Below are 23,477 nucleotides of genomic sequence, written 5' to 3'. Positions count from 1 at the left end.
CAGATAGCTTGATCCCAGTACCTATTAGAAGTCTGACTTACCACACTCTTCTCAGTCAGGACCCTGTGGATCTTGTGGTTCATTGTCTGGGTAAACTGGCATCTTTCCAAGATGCTGTGGAAGTTGCAATTTTGCTGTTTTGGGTATTGGATGGTTTGTGTTTCAGCCCTGCCAGGACCTGCCTGAACCTGATTAGTCAGCCTATTGAGCTGATGCCTAAAACCCACAGCTAAGGTGTGGGCCCCTTTTTGCTATCTGTGTTTCCCGCAAGAACGAGTTAACTGGATTACAGTGCATTCTTCCTGCACTGTTTCACAGAGCCAAGCAGATTGGGATGAGGGAGTCAAAGCAAGAATTGGGCTGTAGCTAGGTTGCAGGGAGAGAATCAGAAGAATAGCCTGTGCTGCCTAGAGAACAACATAGCAGCCAAGGCTTAGAGAGCCAAAACCATGAGCTGCTGAACCTAAGTCAGAGCTCCCTCAGTGGAGAGGAGGTTCTAAGCTGGGGTCCTTAGACAATATTGAAAATGCTGAGCAGGCTGTCACCATAGTGAAATACAAGTGTCAATGGATTTTATTCAGTCTCTGAGCCTGTGGAGTGTGCGTTCAGAGATGTGGTGGAATGTCATGAAATGTACAAGTTCTTATGCATGGAACCTATAAATAGGTATCATTGTCATAGCTGTCATCTTGCAAATCCAGAGGAAATGGTGACACTCAGCAGGAGTGCCAATGATTGTGAATCCAGAATATTCTACTCTACTACTCTTGGTTTGTGTAAGACCCCAGTTCAAGAAATACTTGTGTAAGTGCTTTCCTATTCAGGAAAATACTTAAGCACATGCTTAAGTGTCTTTGTGGGTAGGATTGTTTTCCTGAATCATGGCCTAAAGCACCTGTGACAGCCAATTCATTTCTAACTAAAGCCATATCCTTTGTTCTACTGTTAAAGCCCTATGTATTCCATAGCAAGCTGGACTTATGTTCTGTGGCAAAGTCCTCTGGTTTATTTTTTTGTTTGAACTATGATAACATTTTTAGGCCCTACTTGAGATTGGAGCCCTGTTGTGCTAGATGTTATACAGATGCATAGTAAAAGACAGGCCGTGCCTTGAAAAGCTTGCAATCTAAATAGGAAAGAGGTGAAGGATGTGAGAAAGGAAGTACTGGTTTTGATAGTAAATTGAGTTTCTTACCTTGTTTCCACATTTCATGTTTTCGGTGTCATGCAGATCTTTGTACTGACAACATAGCTGCATTGTAGAAATTGGGGGGAAGTATATGGAGGGGACTGGAGATATTGGTAGCTGACTTGGATCAATTATTGGTTTTGGCAACTGTGGAGGTGATTTTTGGATTGTGGATTAACCACACTACTTTTCCAATATTACAGATGGGAAACAGACTCAGAATTGGAAGACTGATTCTTATAGTAAGACCCATACATTATCTATGTGCCTCCGAGGAGTGATTAATTGCTGTTTAAATCCCAATAGGCCCATAATTAAGGTCCTACTTAATTTGCAATATTGCGAAAATTGCAGATCCTGCAATATTAGGCTTTCATAGCAATTTTGATTTTAATTAGCTAACTTTGCACAGTCCACAATTTGGCATACATTTTGAGGTTTGCAACACACACTTTTATCCCCATTAGTGCATCCCACCTTAGTTACAGTAGCTTTGGCAATGCAATACACCCTCAGTATAACTTCCTTTGCAATAGTGAATGCTGGGCTATATCAAACCCTGTTCCTGGATCCCACCTGGAGTGAGTGGGGCCAGAGAACTCTTCTAGCCCCAGGAGTGCAGCGGCGGCAGAGGAGCTCTGTGCCCTCATTGCAGCTCCAGGGCTGGAAGAGCAGTCGTGCCTCTCCCTTCCCCCCCGCCTTTTGCTATAATGAGCCCCTGGATAAACTGAACAAATGGTGTGGATCCCCAGAGGTTTGTTATAGCAAGGGTGTACTGTATTTGTTCACTTTTGTCATGTGCATTCAAACTTGAATGAACTCATCTGATCTCATGATACTTATATATTGCTAGGAGACACATGGTTGTTTACACACAGAACAGTACTTCCATGAGTTTAAGAAAATGACGAACCCTGCCAAAGACTCAAAAACTGCAAAAAATATCAGTGCTTTAGATCGTGCAAAGCAGTAACCCAAGCAATTGAATGCTGATGGTGGAAAGTTGTTTTGTACACTCTGTAATGTCATGTTAGATCATAAACATAAGTTATGTTCTTTAAATTCTGATCAGCATCATAATGCCAAACACAAAGCAAAGACAGATTTGATATCAAAAGCAAAACATCAGATGACTGTTATATCTATTTAATTGCAGTACCGAGAATTATGATGCTCAAAGTGTGGCATATTTTGAACTTGTTGAGGCATTTTCAGGTGCAAATATACGAATGGAGAAGCTGGATAATCGAGTGTTAAGGGAGTACATTCAGAAACAAATTCCCCACACAGATGCTCTTCCTCCTGCTAACAAGTTTTGCCAAGATTGCTTACCTAAAGTGTTGGAAGTTCACAGAAAGCAGCTGAAAGAGCATATTATAAAAGCTGGTTCTATATGTATTGTGTTTGACAAGTCAACAGATGACAAAGATATTTATGTGCTGCATATCATTGCTGTACCCCAAATGAGTGACTCAGAAAAGCTACAATAATTTCTTTTGGACAGTTCTGTTCTTAACCTGGTAAATTATTCAACTGTCACAAGCTGTCACCAAGCGCCTGATCAATTTTGATATAGACTTTAATAAAGTGTCTGAGATAGTGACAGACAATGCAATATACTGTACTTTAGCATATATTCAAGTTCTCAAGGGGCTACTTCCTAATCCGGTGCATATAACGTGCAATGTACATATTGTAAGTTTCTGGCTAGCAGTCAGTAGCACGTTCATTTTTCTAATGTCGATAAATTCACTGCTGCACTTTAAACACTGCCCAGCTCCCAAACTGCGTTTCAAGGCTTTCTTTGCAGGAAAAAACAGCTTGATCCTAACAAAGTGCCTCAGTGTCCAGAACCAGTAGTGACATGATGGAATTTGTGGTTTGAAGCAGTTCTTTAGCACACTAAACAGGTGAATGACTATCACGAGTTCATTAAAAGTGAAATGGAGATTTCACCTGACACTCCAGTAATAGACAGACTGCTCTTGCTTTTAAATGACATGACCATGCCACTTGACATAGAATTTGTTGCTTGGCATGCCAAACCAGTGATGAGAACCATTGCATCTTTTGAGATGTGTTCTGTTTCTATCCATCAATCATGCAATACTATAATGGATCTGATACACTGGGCAGACTCCAATTCAAAAGAAAAGTGCAGTGAAGATGCAGAATGGAATACGTTTTTACAAGGAGTATTAAAAAAAAAAAAAACAAGTGCAGACAAACTGAAGGATTACTGTTACAACACTGAGGAGAGTGTTGTCAGTCCAGCTTGATGAGGACCAAGGTTTATGCAGCCCAGACTTTCATTTATGAAGGCATTTCAGGTATTTGGTGTGAAGCAATTGAATGTAATCAGATCAGGTGGTCCTTCTGAGGCAATCCCTATGTTTGGCCGTGAAGCTAAAGCACAGTTTGCCCCATACAAATTTTTTGCAAGGGAATATGTATTAAATGATCTTGAAGAGTTTTGGGATTCACCTGCAGTTCTACAGCATTTTCCAGAATAGCAGAGATAGCAAAGTGTTCACTATCAGTCTTGCCTATTTCTGTGGATGCCAAGCATGCAATATCTTGGTATGGGCAAGTCTTCACAAGCAAAGACAGGGCATGAAGGAGACCACTTTAGTGGGATGTACTGCACTAACATTCAATGCCTGTAAAATATAAAATGCTAAAGTAACTGAACTCTATTTTTACCACAGTTGTGTTAAGACTTTGTCTTCTGAATTTTATATTTTACTATTCACTTCTTTTTAATGACTGTATTACAGTAAAATGTCTGGTTATCAAAAAAATTATCAGGCATAGCATAATACTTGAGTTCCAGCAAATTTTTCTTAAACGAATATGTTTGCTCTGGCTTTTCCAAATTTCCGCAATTAATAAAGGTCCGTTATTACTTTTCTTCCATTTTCCATGTCTTCGCAACTCAGCCACAATTATTTGACAATCATCCTGCAATTCAAGTAAGGCCTTACCCATGATCTAATTTTACTCTGTACTTGTCATGAGGCAGTCTGGGGTGTTAAAGAACAAAATTGTCTCTTCATTACTGTGTCTTCCCTCCTGTTGTTTTTCTCTTTGGGAAAATGAAGTTGAAGTACTGAGTTTTATGCTTAGTTTTGAAAGCTGTGAGATTTGTGGACACTAATATCCAGTAATAAGTTCCATTGGCAGTGGTGTCGAATGACACAGGCAGATCTACTTCTAGATCACCTAGATAATAAGATTCCAGGTTTGTCACCTGTCCGTATGTCACTCTGATGGCTAGAATGTATGTTGATTCAGTATGAAACAACTGAAACAGCTACAAGCATGACTGAGAACTTTTTGTTCAGAATATCACTGTGTTCAATCATCATTGGGATTCGTGGTCTTACTGTCCAATTTTTAAGTTCTCCGTCATTTTGACTTTACGAGTTACACTCGTATGGTGTACTGCTACAGTAAGGCATGTATCTATGCCATGCCAAGAATCGTAGACCATTGTGATATCAAAGGTAACTCCACCAATCACTACCAATGGTCTACAGCTAATTTGCATGCAACAACTTTCTTGGTTGTATGAGGAAGATTGCATTAGATGGTTGATTACTTGATTCAACTGCCACACAGTTGTGTCACAAAATACCCCAAATGCATGTAGCCCCTCGTCACAGCACACATCTGGCAAAAATCAGTAGCATCCCAGCACAGCCTCCAGACACAGCTCAGCACAAATCAACGCAGTCTTCCAGCACAACACACACACTTACCGCCCTCACTCTCACTTACCATAAAGCCATAAACTTGAGCAGCAAGCCCTGGGTCATCACTAGTAGTAAATTTAAGGCGTTGGCTATGTTTAAAGTTTGTTAATGTGTTAATTTTTTGAACTATTTGTTGTCACTGTTTCTAGTTATATTGCAGTGTTCATTGATAAATGTTTGTTGAGAGATGGCTACTCAAGAATCTAAGCTTTCATATAACAATTGTTTCTATGTCTCATGGTTGAATATTAACCTGAAAATATTAATGTAATTTGTTGTAATGTCGTCTGCTGATTGATAAAGACCACCTGAATCGATAGCTGTGAGTCTTCATGATTCACCTTATGTAGGTTGATGATTCTGAAACCTAAGGATGACCTTTAAAATGTTACCATTGTTAATTATTTCACTGATGATTAGCAGACATTTCGCTCAAAATAATGTGATAAATGGGTTTGACAATGTACAAAGTACATAATACAAGGGACTCTGGGTCCAAGGTACTTAGAATGCAGTAACTTACATCATGAAGGCTCCACTTAAGTGACATTTTCAAGATACCATGGGAGTATTATTGTACCACATGAAATCTAAAAAGGAAGATTTAGACATTGGTTGTTCAATTGCACATTAAGGTGGTAGGGAAAAGTTATGCTTCTGTTCTTCTTCCAGTTACCTAGAATAGGTTAACTGATTAATTCTTCTCCTGTATGTTTCTGTATGTAGAAAATTAAGTAGTTGCCAATATTTTTAGAAGGATTTCAGTAGCACTGCAATTTATAGACATACTGTTGAGGAATAAACCACATTAGCCAGTACCTGCCAGAACTCCTTTACTGAGAATATTTTGCTTGAGCATTCTATGCTGCTTGTTTATGTACCCACTAAGGTAGGCTCTTCCAGACATTTAAGGATGCTTCTTGTCCAGAGTAGCTAGCAGTATGTAACAAGATTTAGGGAAAAGGAATAAAAAGTTGTTTGTATAAAAATTGGCAAGATTCACTATAGCAACACAGAAGTGAGTTTTTGAGACTTGAAAGTGAAGAGTGTGGGGGTCTTATGGAGGATTTCAAGTATGATGGGTCAATGCATGGGATTTTTTATTTAATTTGAATTTAGTAATTTTGTACTAAACTACCATGGGCTCAGTTCCTGTTGCTACAGTTTCAAGCTCAACAGAGTGAAAATCACCTCTGGTGCTTTTCTTAAATTTGGAGACTCTAGCGACACATGAAGTCCAATGGTAGTGACCACAGACACAATCCCAAGAACAAAGTCTTACCTGTCCTACAAGTTTTATTAAAGCAATAAGTTACAAAAACCCATGTCTCATCCTCTATGATATTATAGGGTCTGATGGACCTCTCAATAGTTGATTATCGATAGAGGAATGGTTCCTATTGGGGTTGTCTCATGGGGGTCTTCCCCTTGGGGGTCTTCCATTTTTACCCAACAGGGAACCTTTTTTATCTTGTTCTGCCCACACCTAACACTTTATGCATATGCATGAGGGTTTCAACCCTCTTCTCCTTATCTGTACTTCCACATCCCATGAATATTGGGGTGCCTCATTTTTCATAGGTTTTTTTAGTTCCTCTTGTTCTCATTAGCATCTACACCCAACATATACCCTGTGGTCAGGACAGGACATTCCATGATGTTACAATCAGGTGTCTTGTGATCCTGACAATACCTTGCAGTTTATTGCAATCAGTTTTTTGTAACATTACCTATTGGCACATCTTCTACAGTAATCTTGTAACCTTTCTGGCAAAGGGTTATCCTAGGTCACCCACTTATGTCAAGCATTCTTAAGCCTATGGCCTTGTTTGGCTAAGCTGAAATCTGACAGGTCTCAGCCTATAGGCTTTATGTTCCAGTCATGCTTCACTTATATACCTAATACACACTCATCACTTCTAAATATTTGTCTCTTATGCTTCATTAATCCTACAACTTAAATCTATTTAGCATACATTGATTATATATGAAATAGCATATGAATGGACCATAACACCAGATAACACGATGATAAATGGATGATAAAATGAAGTAATTGGCTATAGAGGCTACATGGAAGAAAACACTAAGTTTTTTGTTAGAGGCTGACGAACAAGCAGCAAGAATGGGAATGTTTGCAGGACGAGAGGTCAGGTACAGATACAAAACTTGAGAAGAGAGGTGTGATGAATGTGGGGATTTTAGTAATATTTTTATTATTCCGATGCGTGCCTCAGTTTCCTTCTGGGGTTGGCATTACTATGTATTGACTGTAAAGAGGAAGTGTTGACTCAACAGCCTGGTTGGAAACACAATCATTAACAAACTGAATAACGTGTTTGGTGGTGGCCAGTTTGAACTCTGGCTTAACCTTTGCCTCTTTGCTAACCTGAGAACTTTCAGATTCTGTTTTCTGGGTGACCGGTATATTGTTACTTTGTTTTGAAAAGGCTGCTTGGTGTCACTGCAAATACTAGGAGCATTGCACCCTGAAGGAGCGAAAGACAGCTTTCCCTCAAGGGTCTGGCTTGGCTGGACTCACTCCAGAGAGCCATGGGGAGAGTGTGGGATTGCAGGTGTTCAAAAAGCCCAGTTTCAGTCTTGTAGGATGCAGGCCTATGCCTATGGATCTGTGTGGATCCCGGTACGCTAAGGGGGGTGGGGCACTCCCAAGGGACTGGTTGCAGGCTGGGACATGGACCAGACAGGGAGAGATACAAAACTTGACAAGAAACTACTTTGAGGTTTAAATGATTTGCACTGATGGAAAATGGTGAATTTACAGACTTGGTAACTGAAGCCCCTTGTTGGTAGAGTATAGGCATTGGTAATACAACATAGGCATAGGTACTGGTAATACAAACTTTGTAATGCTTCATCCTTGTCCTGTAGCCTAATTGAGGAAGCATTACAAAGTTTGTGTATTGATTATTGATTAATCTTTGACTGCAGTGGTCAATAAGGGTTTGGTCTGAGAAGCTGCAGCATCAGGAAAATTATTGTCCATGTCATTAAAATGAGACACCTGGGGAGTGCATGAGAAAAATTGCAGTTTATCACAAGTCCCTTTTTAAACAAATCCACTAAGTAGATAAACAATCCCACAAACACTGAAATACAACAGCAGATTGAATGAGTACAAAGTGTTTAGCCCTCTGACTGGGATCACTCACATCTCTTTCTGGGAAACCCTGGAGTGTTTTGCCATTATCTTCCCCCTCATCACCATTGTTACTGTCATCGTCAGTGGATTTCATTGTGGCGTTCCCAAGGCGCAGAGGCTGAGATACAACTTTGCTGAGTGTTACGCTGATGCCCACTGGGGTTCATGCATATTTATGAAAGTTTCAACCCCTTTTCCTTATTTGAACTTCCACGCTTCACTACTTTTGGGGTGCCCCATTTTTCATAGACTAACTTGTTAGTTTCCCTTGTACTCCAATTTACATTACTTAGTTGCCATAACGGGATGCCTATACAGTAGAACCCTGTTTATCTGACCCTCCCTTAACGGGCTCTCTGTGTCTACTGAACCACCAGGACTCTAGGGCCAGAAGTGGCTGATGTCTTCTGTGGCCGCTTGATGGCACTGCAGCATTTCATTTTCTCATTTTCCATTTTATCTGGGGTTTTGATGATCTGATCTAGCTCCAGTCCCAGTTAGATCAGATAAACGGGGTTCTGTTGTATCTGCAAAAATCTCCAAAATACTCTAACTGGTTTTACCTGGTACGTTATTGTATATATTTCCTAAATATCAGCAGTTAACACATCTATTCTTGTGACATAGTCACTCATTGGTTGGCTTCTCACATCAGCCTGTCTTTAGGCCTGAGGCCTTGTTTGCCTAAGCTAAATATCTTACTGTCTGAGGCCTGTAGGCCTTGTATTACAAAATGAATTTATACTTCTATTTCACTATATCCTAAATATACCTGATATCTTTTATCGTTGGCTACAGACTTAGAGGGGACCAATCCCTGTAGGTATTGGGTTCAGGTTCTGACACTGACAACAAGGGTGCAAAGTTAGCAGTCATGGTTGACTAAATAGCCATCAGATAGTAACAGGTGGCCTGAACTATGTTCAAAACAGTGATCTAAATGTGATAAATTTTTAATCTCTCTGCATCAAATGGCTTTTTATAGTGCTTATCACCACAGTATCTCAGCAGTAGCATACTACTAGCAATTTCTATTCATATCTTACTCTCTTCTGAGTCTTTCAGTTCCTTACAAAAGAGCAAATGTGAGTGGAATATTTCAAAGATCATGAGAAAAGCATTTTGCCAAAGTGACTTGTTCTAATGATTCTTTAATCGGATATATTGTGTGAATTTAGGTGTGTAATTGCTCCATTGATGTTTGTTTTCCAGGCTGTGACAGCCCTAGTGAAGAACTATCCTAAACACATGGTTTCCTCCATGCAGCAAATCCTGCCGATAGTTTGGAATACCCTTACAGAAAGTGCAGCCTTATATCCTTTTTCTTTTGGTGTGTGGTTTAAGATAGAATAAAAGAACTCTTGAGGTGTCTCATAGGAAGAAAGCAATTGTACACATCTTATACATGGCTACAGGCAAGTTGGAGAACAATCTATTTACTGTGACAGACAGGAAACAAAAGAAACATTACATAAGGTTACATAAGCCTCAAATAATTTATTGCCCTTAATGTCTTACCAATTAATTCATCGATTTTAAAGCCAAAATGGACTTTTGTGATCAGTAGTCCAACCAACTGCATTACATAGGCTGTGGAATTTCACCCAGTAATTCCTGCATCGTGCCCGTTAACTTGTGATTAAACTAAAGCATTTCTTCTAGAGCAGGGGTGTCAAAGTAATTTCATATGGTGAGCCTGATCTGACACCTTGCCCTGTGGATCAGGCCCATTTTGCTGAATTGCTGTGCAGCAATCCTAGTTGGTCTTTAAGTTCATACTAATTTTACTCACTGGAATTTGGACCCACCTTTGTGTAGGCATGAGGAAGGACCATGATGAGTCGACTACAGTCATTCTAATAAAAATATGAAGGGCTTGTCTGTGGCCCTGGAGTTTGCACAATGGAGCTGTGATTTGTAGTGTGCTGCATTCATCTCCCCTGTGTGGACCCTGCTGGTGTGTCCTAAATGTTCCTTAGTGTGCACTGATGTCCTCTTTGAAACAGTGCTATATCAATGGACGCTAGCAGATACTATATGGGGGACTTAAAGCACAATGCACTGATTTGCCCTCAAATCACATCTCAGTAGTGTGAATTCTGGATGTAAACAAGCCTGAAGATTCATGGAAAATCTGCAGGCCGGATGAAGCCATTCTGTGGGCCCTACATTTGATATCTCTGTTCAATGGAGACATCTACCCTTGATTTTAAATACTCCCAAGTGAGGGATAATCCCTTTTGTACAGTGGTTTCAGTCACTGGATACACTCACTGGTAAAGTTGCATCTTATTTCCAGTTTGAATTTTTCTGACTTCAGCTTCCAGCCGTTACTTCTTGGTGGTATGCCTTTGTATGCTAGATTAAGGAGTCCTCTATCTGATAACTTTTCCCTATACTTCCATAACATCTTAAGCTTCTTTTGGATGAACTAAAATGATTAACCTTCTTTAGTCTTCACTCTAAGGCAGGTTTTCCAGACAATTAAACCTTCTTGTAGCTCTTCTCTGAACCCTCTCCAATTTTTCAGTACCTTTTTTTAAAAGTGTGAAACACCAGAACTGGATGCCATATTTTAGTAGTGGTTAAAGAAGTGAGTGAAGGAATTCCACACTCAGCCTTTTGATTGGAGAGGCTATAGTTTTTCTCGAGATTGCAGCATCCCAGCCCACTTTATATCAATAGCCCAGGCATGGTCTTTCTCGTCTTTTATCATGCTAATCACCGTAGTGCCTAAGTACCTAGCTCCTATCTGAGCATCTTGTATTCCAAAATCTTGCTATGATATGTTGGATGTTATATACAACTATGTTAACCATTGGATGTTTGGGAGCGTAGAGGAATGTTGTAAAAGGACTTAGTCAAAGGTTTTTACTTCACAGAATGGTGTTTTGGGGGGTCAGTATCACTGAGAAATACTTTCTAGTGGACTCTTAATTTTATTTGTAACTTGGATCTTAGTTTTAGACTTTCTTCTCTTTCTTCAGGCTGATATAAATTTTCACTTAGAAACCAAACTTTCTGCTTTGTGGTTCCATTTATATTAAAATCTCATTAATGAGAATGAAATTTTGGATCACACTTTCCCTCATCTATACTTTATCGCAATGGATTTTTAAAATGAATCAGATGTCATAAAAAAATCTGTCAATGAACATAATTATATTGTCTGTCTTTAACAAATCTACTTGGGAAACTTGATTACAGGTAACTGATGGTCTGGTGCATTTCATATTTAATTATTCTACTTGAAATATAAGGATGACTTTGCTGTAAAGTGAAAACTAATTTGCTTTATGAAATCACATAAAGACTTAATGAGTGGGTTTGATCCTGAATAGAAGCAATTCTCTAGTAATGTGTAAGCTAAACTGTTGCTCTTATTTACTTAACTTGCTGTACCTATGTGAGAACAGAAGTGAATTATACAGAAGAGGTAGAGGACCCTGTGGATTCTGATGGTAAGTGCTTGTCATGATACACTTCTGTTCTCTGTAGGGGGAGAGTAGGGAAGCTCGTCTAAACAAAAGCTGTTTTCAGAACAGTGACCTAGACATACTTGTATTCCTGAAAACCTCAGCTGTTCACTTACATGCTACTGTGGTAGTGGAGTGGGGTTATATCAAAGGTAGTTTATTGATTTTTTTTTCTCCAGATAGCATTGAAGAGTAAGGCTATTGTTAAAGGGACAGTGGTTAAATTCTTTAAAAAATGCAGCCATTTCCTTGCCTGTTAGAAAGTACACCTATGATCAGGGGTTTTCTATCCCCCAGCCATGAAAAACACAGGACTTTTGTCAAAACCAGACCATTTTTCTCAATTATTTCAAGGGGTTGCTATTTAGTGCAAGGGGAGGTAGACTTCTCCTGAGATGGAATGGTGTTGCCTCTGCAGTTAGTCCCAGCTCTCGCTAGCCCAGGAGTGAGACCAGAGTTTACCCTGACTGACCTGTTAACAGATTATAATATTAATATTTGCCAGTCATTTATACTGTTGCATGATTCGACACATCCAGTTGTGAAACTTCCCACTTGTTTGTTTTTTCAGGTGAAGTACTGGGCTTTGAAAACCTGGTGTTCAGCATATTTGAATTTGTGCATGCCTTGTTGGAAAATCACAAATTTAAAAGCACAGTGAAGAAAGCTTTGCCAGAGCTGATATATTACATCATTCTCTACATGCAGATTACAGAGGAGCAGGTAAGTGCATTTGTATAATGTCATGTAGAAAGTAAAAGAGGCAAACAATGGAAGCCTGATCACATGAGAGATTTAAAACTAGCAGATGAAGCACTAGAAATTACCTTCCTTGGTAAGAGATGATTTCCAGATAAAATGCAACTAAATAAATATATTAATATATATTGAGGTTGAAAATTAGAACTAGTTTCAGAGAAGTAAAAATTCTAAATCTTCCTGCACAACTGAGGTGTTGGATCAGTTCATTGTCATAGATGATGATCAGAGTAGATAGAAGTTATCCTGTTTCCAGTAATGGATGAGATGTCACTGAACTATTGTGATTTCCCCACTGCTTTTGTTTCAGATAAAAGTCTGGACTGCAAATCCACAGCAATTTGTGGAGGATGAAGATGACGATACTTTTTCCTATACAGTAAGGATTGCTGCACAGGATTTGTTGCTGGTAAGAAATGTATTCTATGTCTAAAGGACCCAAGTGGTATTGAATTACAACTTGATTCAAGCAAAAAGTTGTATCTGTCCCTTACATACAGTTTGTACTGGTTAGTTTGAAGTACAACTGCTGCCAAAAAATAAATGTTTAAAATGCACCTGTATAAAGAAACAGAGTGACGGTCATTGCTTCTTCTATCCAGGCTGTAGCTGCTGATTTCCAGAATGAGAGTGCAACAGCTTTGGCTGCAGCAGCTACAAGACACTTGCAGGAAGCTGAGCAGACTAAAAACAATGGTGCTGAGCATTGGTAAGGAGGCAGGCAACATTGGTAGCAATGATGACAGAATAAGGGGTGGGTTATCTCCCAACATTAGGCACATAATGCAAATGAATTGTAATTTCTTTCTGGTGATGAAACTGGGATAAAATTAAGATCTTGTGGGATTTGTGTGTTAGAAACAAAACTAGAACAATTCCTGGCCCATGTAAAAACATCTACAAATTATGCGTAAGATCCAGTGTTCTCTGTTATCCCTAGAGCAAACTAGCAATTGCCAGCACTTCAGCACTGAAATTGTTCTCAGTTTTCAATGAAGTTTTTTTTAGTTACAGTTCCAGATGTTATAAAAATAAATATGGGTGCAGTTCTTCATTGGTTTCATGCTACTGAATTCAGTAACTTCAGACATCCCTTCTCGTTTCTACTTGTGTGTGGTTTTTTCATTATTCCCTCATGGATGTGTCTGTATTTGTATCTTCTGATTTAGAATTGTTTTCAATGGCCAGTGTTAGGTGGGGGAAAGGGAAGAAAAGACATCTCGGTCTAATACGTACTGTCACATAAATACCCTGCATTGTGTACACAGTATTAGCTCAGTGTTTGTATTTTTAGTGGATATTAGAAGGGCAGTAACCACTCCATAATTAAATTTTCAGCTGAATTTCTTTGGTACATCTGAAATTTCCTCTATGGTTCCTCACCTGCCCCCACAGCAAAACAACGTCTGTCTCAAAACTGGTAAATTAAACCTGAGTTTTAGGTAGGTTCATCTGAGTCCAGAAAGAGGTTTTTTTGTTTTTTTTTTCCACTTCATAGGAGAAAGAACTTGGTGTACTGGACTGAGTTGGCCATGATGACATTGGCCAAGACCAAAGATGAATTTCTTTAAACTCTAATTTTAAAAATTAGGAGTTTAAATAGTAACATGCAGATAGCTCATTGGCTCTGAGCTTAAAATAGGCTACCAAGTATCTACTGAAAACTTTAACTTTCATTTAAAAAAAAAAAAAAAGAGTCAAGAACACCTAGGGCTGTATTTATAAATAAATATAATTTTTTGGTAAAGGGAAAGATAGGTTTATATTTCGAAGTATCATGAAGGGAGGGCTGATAAGTTCCTCACAGAGAATTCTTCTGATTTTTGTTGTATCTTAACATGAGAACAAGTGTGCTGTGAGTGTTAATGTTGGTTGGATTAAATTTTTAAAGGTGGGTGGGAACGCCCCTGCTGCCATGCAACCCCCTGAAAGCCTCAATACTATCATTTCTGCAGACCTCCTCAGGTGTTCATTTCTTATGAAGTTGGGAGGCAAACCAGAAGAGGGTGTTTGGATGGTGCTTGTGGTGGGGAAGCGGTGGGAGGGAAGGGGGGAGGGGGTGGTGATGGTGACTTAGAAAGGGGAGAGTGGAGTAAGAGAATAGGGGGAGAGAACATAGAGACAGTGAAGAAGAGGACATGGGGAGGTGGTACAGCAGGATCTTAACAGGTTTATTAGTAAGACTGAAGAAGAGAACTAACCTCATTCCCTGCAAACCTTAATAGGCTCATTGGGGTTCCTCATAAGCATTCCCAGTGGCCTGGGAGCCTTATTAAGCTTGGTAGATACTAATGAGTGAAAATAAAATCAGCCCCATATAAACTCGCTAAAGGTTCATTGGGGAGCAAACTGCCTTAGTGAGCCTTGTTGGGGGAGGTGGTTTGGCTGGTCCCTGAAGAATGCACTAAGGCTTGCAGAAAGTGTGTGGAGACTCCACTAGCATCCTAAAGTTCATGCGATGTAGGAGACTTTTAATGAGTCTCTTTAGATTAATGAGGTAGGCATGAGCCTTCTAAAGCTCACAGTGGGGACTCAGCATCCGGGAGGCCTCCTGCTATTCTAAGGGTGGAGGGAGGCTTTGGGAGGCCCAGCAAACTTCCTAACGTTGATAGAGTGGGTGCTGTGACTGTCGTAAGGAGCTTCATAAGGCTCACTGGAAGTTAATACACTTGGCCTGGCAGAGCCCTGCTGCTGTGCCCCTTTTTCAGCAGTTAGATTCCTTTCCTGCAGACCTCAGGAAATCAGCAAGAAGGAGATCAATGGCCTTCTCCTTAGTCACATATTAGGATTACTTAAAAAAACCTTAGGCCTGTGATATCCAGGAGGTCAGATGGAACTGATCAGGCTTTATAATCTATGAATGAAATTTCCAGACTTTAACTTTGTTAAATAATAGTTGAGAGGATAGCTCTGTAACTTAAGGTTAAAACTCTGTATAAGAATTCCGTAGCTAGCTAAAGAAGGACATAGTTAAGGTTAAATTTACAAAACAACTTCCCATCTTATTGTTTGCTATGTCAGCAGTAAATCTGTTGATGTCCACTAGCTTGTTCGCATGTCATTCTTATATCAGTTTCTTTAAGTTTTTCGTGATTGGTATATAGTATAACTGGAAAAGACATTCTAGGTCAGGAAGTTCAAGATCTAAGTGGGACTAAGGAAAAGGTGGGTCAGATTTTTGTTTGGAGAGGAGTGAGGTGATGGAAGGAGCTTAGGACCAAAAAATCCTTGATGGGTACTTTCACTTAAAAAAAAAAAAAAAAAAAAAATTACAGAATGAATGTGGGAAAACTAATGGCATCTAAATTCTTTTGTAGGTGGAAGATACATGAAGCCTGTATGCTGGCGCTGGGATCTGTGAAGTCTATTATTACAGACAGTGTGAAGAATGGTAGAATTCATTTTGATATGCATGGATTCCTGACAAACGTTGTTCTTGCAGATCTCAACCTATCAGGTATGTCAGCAAAAATGCTGTGAGTAGTAGTAATTGCTGAGTATCTGTATGTAGAAGGAACTGATATGGTTGACAAGGTGGAATACTATTACACAAAAATATTTGAGGTAACTTCACAGATAAAGGGCATCATTGTATTTGCATGCCCTCCCACATTTCTCTCTCAATTTCAGATTAAATATAAACTTGCTTAATGTAAGCCAGTCTACTTTCAGTTGAAACTTCTTGTGTAAGTGAATGGCTCTGAATTTGCAGGATGTTCTGTTATCATTTCAACCAATTTGCCAGTTACATGTGTAAAGTCCTTAATGATCTATATTTACCTGGATCACACCCAGAGACTTTTTAAAATACAGGTGCAACATTTGTAACCCTCCAATTCTCTGAAACAGTGGCTGTTTATAATGAGATATTTTTGTTAGCCATTCAGCTACTTCATACTTAAGTGCCTTCAGAAGTCTTGGATGTTGCATTTGGGCCTGTTGATTTATTGCATTTTAGATTATCGGTTTGCTCTAGCACCTCTTCTTCTGACACTCAATATCCGAGCGTACCATATCTCTATTACCAGAAAAGAACAGGTCTAAGCTAGGAATCTTCCCAACAGTCTCATCAGCGAAGACTGATGCAAAGAAATCAGGTAGCTTTTCAGCAATGTCCTTATCTTCTTTAATTGCTTCCTTTATCCTCTGATTATCCAGTGGACCACCAGTTCTTTCACAGGATTTCTACTTCTCATATACTTAAAGAATTTCTTACCTTTAGCTATTTGCTTTTCAAAATTCATTTTGGCTCTTTTAATTTATCTTATTGTCTGCTGTAACTTATGGTCCTGTTCATTGGCTTAACTGTGGTCAGGTATGCACATTTTGAAGGATTTCTATGGTTTTGAATTGCCTCTCGAATCTTGCCATTTAGCCATATTGGTCTACTCCTAGCTTTCCTAGTTCCCTTTTTGTTTAGCTGCACTCATGTCTTCTGAGATTCTATTCTTTTTTTTTAAGTAACATCAGTGCTAAGGATTATACTTCCTTTACTTTTAACTTTCTGACCATTTTGGCTAACCTCATTTGATTCAATCTCCCTTTTTTAAAGTTGTCACTTTTTGGTATCCTATCTTTCTGGTATTCTACCTGCCCCAAGTATGTTTAAACTAATTATATTGTTGTTGTTATTATTACTCAGTGGCTTAGCTACTGTTACTTCTTGAATTAGTTCCTGTGTTACTTCAGACAAAGCTGAGAAGCCTCTCCAATTTGCTCTAGAGCTGTGGGTCGTGACCGCTGGGAGTGGGTTGTGAGAAATTGAGCCAAGCATGAAGGAGGAGGGGTGTAAGGAATGGGGTGAGAGGGACAGCAGGGGGCTCTGGAAGGAGAGTGGCCAGCACCCAGTCCTGCTCTGCCTATTGGGACCCTCCTGTTGGAACCCTCAGCTGCAGGGTGCTTTGAGTCAGCAGTGAAGGGTAAGGAGCAGGGAAGGCAGGGACTAAGGCACCATTTAGGTAGCACGGGGGAGGCAGAGAGGCTGTTCATGGTCCTTTCCTGAGGTGAGGAGCAAAGGCACAGAGCTGGATGCAAGGGAGGGATGTGGGAGAAGGACCCTGTGCTGCCATTGGTGCAGCACAGGTTCCTGATCTTGGCTGGGAACAGAGCTGGATGCAGGAGGAGGGGGAGGAAGCAGGGGCAGATGGGAGGTGTGGCAAGGCTTGAAAAATTTGTCCCCCAAATCACCACTGTCTTTGGGGGCTGCATTAACAGAGTGAGCCCAAAGGAGGTTGCGGCATGAAACATTTTGGGAACCACTGCTCTAGAAGTAGCTGTTCTTTGAGTGATGGTCCTTATTGTATTCCACTGAGGTTTACGCATGTGCACCCAAGCGCCTGGAGTCGGAGAATTTGAAAGTAGTTTCTTTTGGTCTGCACATGTGCCCTGGTTTGTCTTGTGCTTCCATCCGAGGCAATAAAGGATGGGGCGTATCAACCCCTGTCTCCAGTTCCTTCTTACCGCCACATGGTCCAGGTTGGAACTTTCAGTGACCTCATCTGACACACTTTTAAATAGGATAGTGTACATGGTTTACCAGTTTTATAGTACTTTTACTATTTTTATCATATTTTAGTACTTAGTAGATAGCTTTGGGTTTTTTTCAACTCCTCCTCCCCCCGTAAACCTGTGCGGGTACTGGACTATGCCCAAAACTCCAGGCCTCAAACTCTGCGCCTCCTGGTCACACTCCTTCTCACTCAGTGACAACCACCAGTGCTGCCTCCACTACTTATGGGACGCTCATGTTGCGTCCAGGGGCAGTATTTGCCAATCCTTCGTCACCTGCACCTGAGAAGGCTGGGCTCTTTGCCTCAGGAAGCACCTCCTGGAGCTTGCCATGAGAGCTCACTCGGACCCAGGCCATGAAACCCGCGCCCCCAACCCCCTGGACATTGTCCTGATTCAGTGAGGAGCGTGTGTCCTGCTACCATGTCTGAATCTGAATCTCCACAGACTCCATGGTGGGGCCTAGTCTGGAGGTAAGGAAGCATACTTGTAAGAATGAGACTAAGTCTTACTCCAAACCAGCGGTTCTCAACCTTTTTTTCCCGAGTACCACTCGGGCCAGGTACAGTCAGGTCAAGTACTGCTTGACCTGACTGTACCCGACCCGAGTACCACTCGGGAAAAAAAGGGAGGGGACCTGCGGCGGGGTTTCGCGGCGGCGGCGGGAGGGATTTGCGGCGGGGTTTCGCGGTGGCTTACATGGGGGAAACAATACCTGCCGCCGAAACCCTTCTGCCGTTTGCCCATTTTCGGTGGCAAAGTTTCGCAAGGGCAGGCGGGAGGGCACTTCCGGCGGTGGATTCGGCAGCGCGGTATGGCTCGCGTACCACCCAGCCTTCTCGTAAGTACCACCGGTTGAGAACCGCTGCTCCAAACCAAAGAAGATGGACTCTACTTCCACGAGTTTGAGCCATGGAAATGGAGAATGTGCTAAGTCCCAGAGGCATGAGAAGAAGTCCGACAAGCAATGGAATCCATCACTGGCACCCCACAAAACATAGGATCTGCCCATTCCAGAAAAGACCGCAGTTCTGGCACTGATACCTTAAAAAGGGAGGTGCCTCTTTACACTGAGGAGATCCGGCACCATAGCCTCACTTTGCTGCCATAGCCACACCTTTGCCTTACCGGACCTGGAGTCACCCCATCCAGGAGATCTCTCCACTTCTAAAGAGTTGATATCTCCATCACTTTATATGCCTCGGGTACGTGGCCCCTCATCATCTGCACCAGTACTCCACACTATTCCATTAGCTTTGATGGTACCACCATTCGAATTGGAGTCCGCCTTCTCCTTCGACAAAAGGAAACCGGGAGAAGAACTGATCATGTCATGCCACCCTTATGGACCTTCAGGGAGACTTTCACATCCACGGCAGCATCTACCATGTCAGAGCCATTGATACCCTATGCCATGGAGACCGCCACAACTCCCTCGGATCCAGCCTGTTGGCCGTAATGATTCACTTGGGAGAAATTGATCATGATCTGATGGAATTCAAGATCCTACGGAAAGGAGGACATGAGAACACCAAAACAAGGATGTTGGACTTCAGAAAGGTGGATTTCAATCGACTCAGAGAAATAGTAGGTAAGGTCTGAAGGAAAGACCAATTAGGAAGAAAAGGAGTAAAAGGGGACTGGCAGTTACTAAAGATGAAATGCTGGAGGCTCAACATCAAGCTATTCCGACACAGAGGAAAGATAAGAGCCACAGGAGGCTAATGTAGCTGCACAAAGAACTTTTTAGCTATTTAAAAACCAAAAGAGATACAGGAAATGGAAGGAGGGGCATGTCACCAAGGAAGTACACATGAGAATAGTGCGAGCATGTAGGGACAACATCAGGAAAACCAGGGCAAAGGATGAGTTACAGCTGGCAAGAAATGTTAGAGACAACAAGAAGGGGTTCTACAAATGTCAAACAAAAAAGAAAGATCAAGGAAAGATCTCAGTGGAGAAGGTGAACTGGCAATGGAAGATGATGGGAAGGCAAAACTGCTCAATGCCTACTTTGCTTCAGTCTTCACACAAAAAATGACAGGTGACAGGTTGACTGCCAAAGTTCCCATAGACAATAAATGGGAAGGGACGCAGATCAGGATAACAAAAGAACATGTCAGAGATCTTCTGACCAATTTGAATGAATTCAAATCAGCCGGGCCCAATGCTGTTCACCTGAGGGCACTGAAGGAATTAGCTAAAGAAATGTTGGATTCACTGGCAATAATATTTACAAACTCATGGATGACAGGAGAAGAGCTAACATAGTGCCCCTCTTTAAAAGGGGGAAAAGGAGGAGCTGGGGAACTATACACCAGTCAGCCTGACTTTGATACCTGGGAAGCAACTAGATCACTGTATAAAACATTCAGTTTGTGAATACCTGGAGGATGAAGGGGTAATCACTAGCAGCTAGCATGGATTTATCAAGAACAAATCATGCCAAACCATTTTGATTTCCTTCTTTGACAGGGTAATTGGTTTGGTGGATGTGGGAATGTGGTGGACGTAATGTATCTGGACTTCAGCCAGGCTTTTGGTACTTTCTGAATTAGACAGTTGTCCCTACACATGCAAGAACATTGCAGGACATATTATGTTTTGCTTCATTAGTCTTCCAACAGATATCAGGGAAGTGATATCAGACAAGCATTGGCACTCCACCTGCAGAAAACTAAACCAGTTACAAAATCACCTAAGCTATTTGCTGCTTTAGCAGAGTGAGTACAGGGACAAGCAATATCTGCTCAGAGATGCTGCAAATGGATATCTGTCTGTATCCTCCTTTGTTATCAGTTGGTGCATCTCCCTTCTCCTGATGGGGGGAGGCCCCATTTCAATAGAGTGCAAGAAACTTCAGTAGTATCTCTTCAAAAAGTGCACAATGATGTACATTTGTAAGGCAACAACCTCGAGTTCCATCCACACTTTAACGAAGCATTATGCTTTGGTCCAAGCCTCTTCTGCCAATGCAGCCTTTAGAATTGCAATGTACGCCTGTGTTTTCATGCACATCTCCTGTTTGAGTACTGTTTGCCAGTCACCCCTGCGTGGCATATTCTTATATACCAGAACTCAAAGAAATGGAGGTTACTTACCTATGATTGGAGGTTCTTCAAGATGTGTGGTTCCTCTGTATATTCTAGTACCCACCCTCTTTCTTTGTTTCATATCATGACTTAGATTCATGGTAGAGAAGGAACAGGAGAGGTTGTTGGTCCTTATTTCCCCTTGCACCCTTGATGCTGAGTACAAAGAAATGTGAACCAGTGGACTCTACTCTCAATATGATCTGGTCTCAGGTGCATGAAGCGAATGTATGGTCATGTGTAGAGTATAGATAGGGACTACCTATCTTGAAAAACCTCCATTAACAGGTAAGTAACCTCTGTTTCTTCCTACTCTGTCATGCAGACTGGATTCAGTCCACGGGAAAGGTGTTTGGTAGTCCTGCTTGTAAACCTTCTTTATCATATAGAAAAAATTTCTCTATTAGTATCATGAAACAAGTATTGCATTTTTTAAGATGGCAGTGTTTTTTGTTTTTTTTTTGGGGGGGGGAGGGTGGAATAGCAATAGTTTAAGAATAAATGTTGTGAATTTTAAGAAATTTATCTTTTTTCAGTGTCTCCTTTCCTGCTTGGTCGTGCTCTTTGGGCTGCCAGTCGCTTCACAGTTGCTATGTCTCCAGAATTAATCCAGCAGTTTCTGCAGGCCACAGTCAGTGGTCTACATGAGACCCAACCTCCTTCAGTCCGGATCTCTGCAGTCAGAGCTATCTGGGGGTAAGTAGCTTATGCACTATGTTGGGTCTTGGTGGATTGTGAGCTAATGCAAGAGGAAAAGAATCATTGGAGGATGGAAGAGCTTGACATAGCTGGTGTTAAAGCAGAAAAGTTGATGTATGTTCTAGGGAACCATACTTTTATACATGTAGCTGATGACAGATCTTGTACAGGAACTATTTACAGATCTGTCATCAGATAATTGAGTTAAATTTCACTATTTTTAGTAAATGTGTGAGACTGAATTTTAACTGAATGTAGTTATGACTTGATGGAATCTGTAGAATTCCATTCCATCACAAGCACAGTAGTTTTTTGATCTGCTAGGCTGCAGATTTGTGATTCTGTGTCTGGAACCCAGGATAAACCTTGGGTTATTATAACATGTTTACTCAAGATGGAGTTTGACTGTTTCATGTTACTCACATAAATATACAATGAGAGGAATAACACCAGGGATGGTGTGTGTAGAGTGGAAGTTAATTTGGATCTCCAGTGTAATGCCCTTTGTAGTGGTGGGCAAGTGGAAGGTATAATACCAGTCACTGAAAGCTTAAACAAAAGTGCAGACAATAACGTTATAGTTGTAGGTCTCAAATCGTAGTTACAGTAGTGTTTGCACCTATGCTTTGTTAGTTGAGGCACTAGCTACAATCCACTTAAGAAATCACCGTGTACCGGGGCACAGAAAGAGCCTGCAGAGCTGACTTTTGTGGTGCTTTTGCAGCTGTTCTATAGGTCTTCTATAGCTATGTAAGGAGGCATGTTTGCTGCTTACAAATTTTAAAGATCTGAACTAATTAAGAGGCATTGGTTCAAAATGTAAATTGAACAGCAAATTGATTTTAAAAAAAAGATTCAAAATGTGGCTTTAGATCAATAATGTGATGGCAGAAGATTGAGAGACAAGGTGGGTGAGTAATATCTCTTATTGGACCAACTTCTGTTGGTGATAGGCAAATTTTCAGTCTTGCACAGAGCTCTCTTTCAGGTCTGGGAAATGTACTCAGTATCAGAGCTAAATCCAACTCTAATATTCTATGATTCTATGAACTTGTAAGGGACCTCAGGAGGTCATCTAGTCCAACCCCCTGCTCAAAGCAGGACTAACCTCAGTTAAATAATCCCAGCCAGGGCTTTGTCAAGCCTCAGCTTAAAAACCTCTAAAGATGGAGATTCCACCACCTCCCTAGGTAACCCATTCCAGTGCTTCACCACCCTCCTAGTGAAAAACTTCTTCCTAATGTCCAACCTAGACCTCCTGCCCTGCAACTTGAGACCGTTGCTCCTTGTTCTGTCATCTGTCACCACCGAGAACAGCCTAGCCCCATCCTCCCTGGAACCCCCTTTCAGGTAGTTAAAGGCCGCTATCAAATCCCCCCTCATTCTTCTCTTTTGATGGAGCAGAGTGTTTAGAGTAAGCAGCTAACACACAATTCTAGGGACCATTCAAGGTGAAATGGCCCATTAAATTCAACTGGCACCTTGACTGGTTCCTTGAAATATGTGTTGACTACTTGTGCTAAACAATCTTGTTCCACTTTGTGTTTAGCTCTGATACTGAGTACATTTCCCAGACCTGAAGAAGAGCTCTGTGTAAGTGCTCTCTCTCACCAACTTTTGAAGCCTTAACCTTGGATCTAGTAGCCAACTGTTAGACTATTTGGGGATAGAGCACAGAGAGAAGATAACTGAGTTGTTGGGGAAGTCCTGTAGATACATGCTCTTCTGCAGTAATTCAGCTTCCATCTTCAATAGGCTGGGGAAGTGGGGTGATATAACTAGGGCTGTCAAATGATTTAAAAAATAAAAAATAATCGCAGTTTAATTGCACTATTA

The 23,477-nt window shown here is 41.0% G+C and overlaps 1 protein-coding gene across 1 annotated transcript in view; it reads left to right on the top strand.

Annotated features, from left to right (window-relative positions):
• Positions 1-23,477, top strand: part of IPO9 (importin 9) — a 96,392-nt gene that overhangs the window by 39,594 nt on the left and 33,321 nt on the right. The window contains exons 8-14 of the mRNA XM_067531488.1: positions 9,320-9,420; positions 11,510-11,568; positions 12,155-12,306; positions 12,653-12,751; positions 12,945-13,051; positions 15,660-15,799; positions 21,479-21,638. Of these exons, the coding sequence (XP_067387589.1) occupies positions 9,320-9,420; positions 11,510-11,568; positions 12,155-12,306; positions 12,653-12,751; positions 12,945-13,051; positions 15,660-15,799; positions 21,479-21,638 (818 nt within the window). The remainder of the gene's footprint in view (positions 1-9,319; positions 9,421-11,509; positions 11,569-12,154; positions 12,307-12,652; positions 12,752-12,944; positions 13,052-15,659; positions 15,800-21,478; positions 21,639-23,477) is intronic.

The sequence above is a fragment of the Emydura macquarii genome, unplaced genomic scaffold, assembly GCF_026122565.2.
Source record: "Emydura macquarii macquarii isolate MOO-44397 ecotype Brisbane River unplaced genomic scaffold, CSIRO-AGI_Emac_v2 contig_3220, whole genome shotgun sequence".
Classification (NCBI taxonomy): domain Eukaryota; kingdom Metazoa; phylum Chordata; order Testudines; family Chelidae; genus Emydura; species Emydura macquarii.
This window is presented reverse-complemented; position numbering and strand designations above follow the sequence as displayed.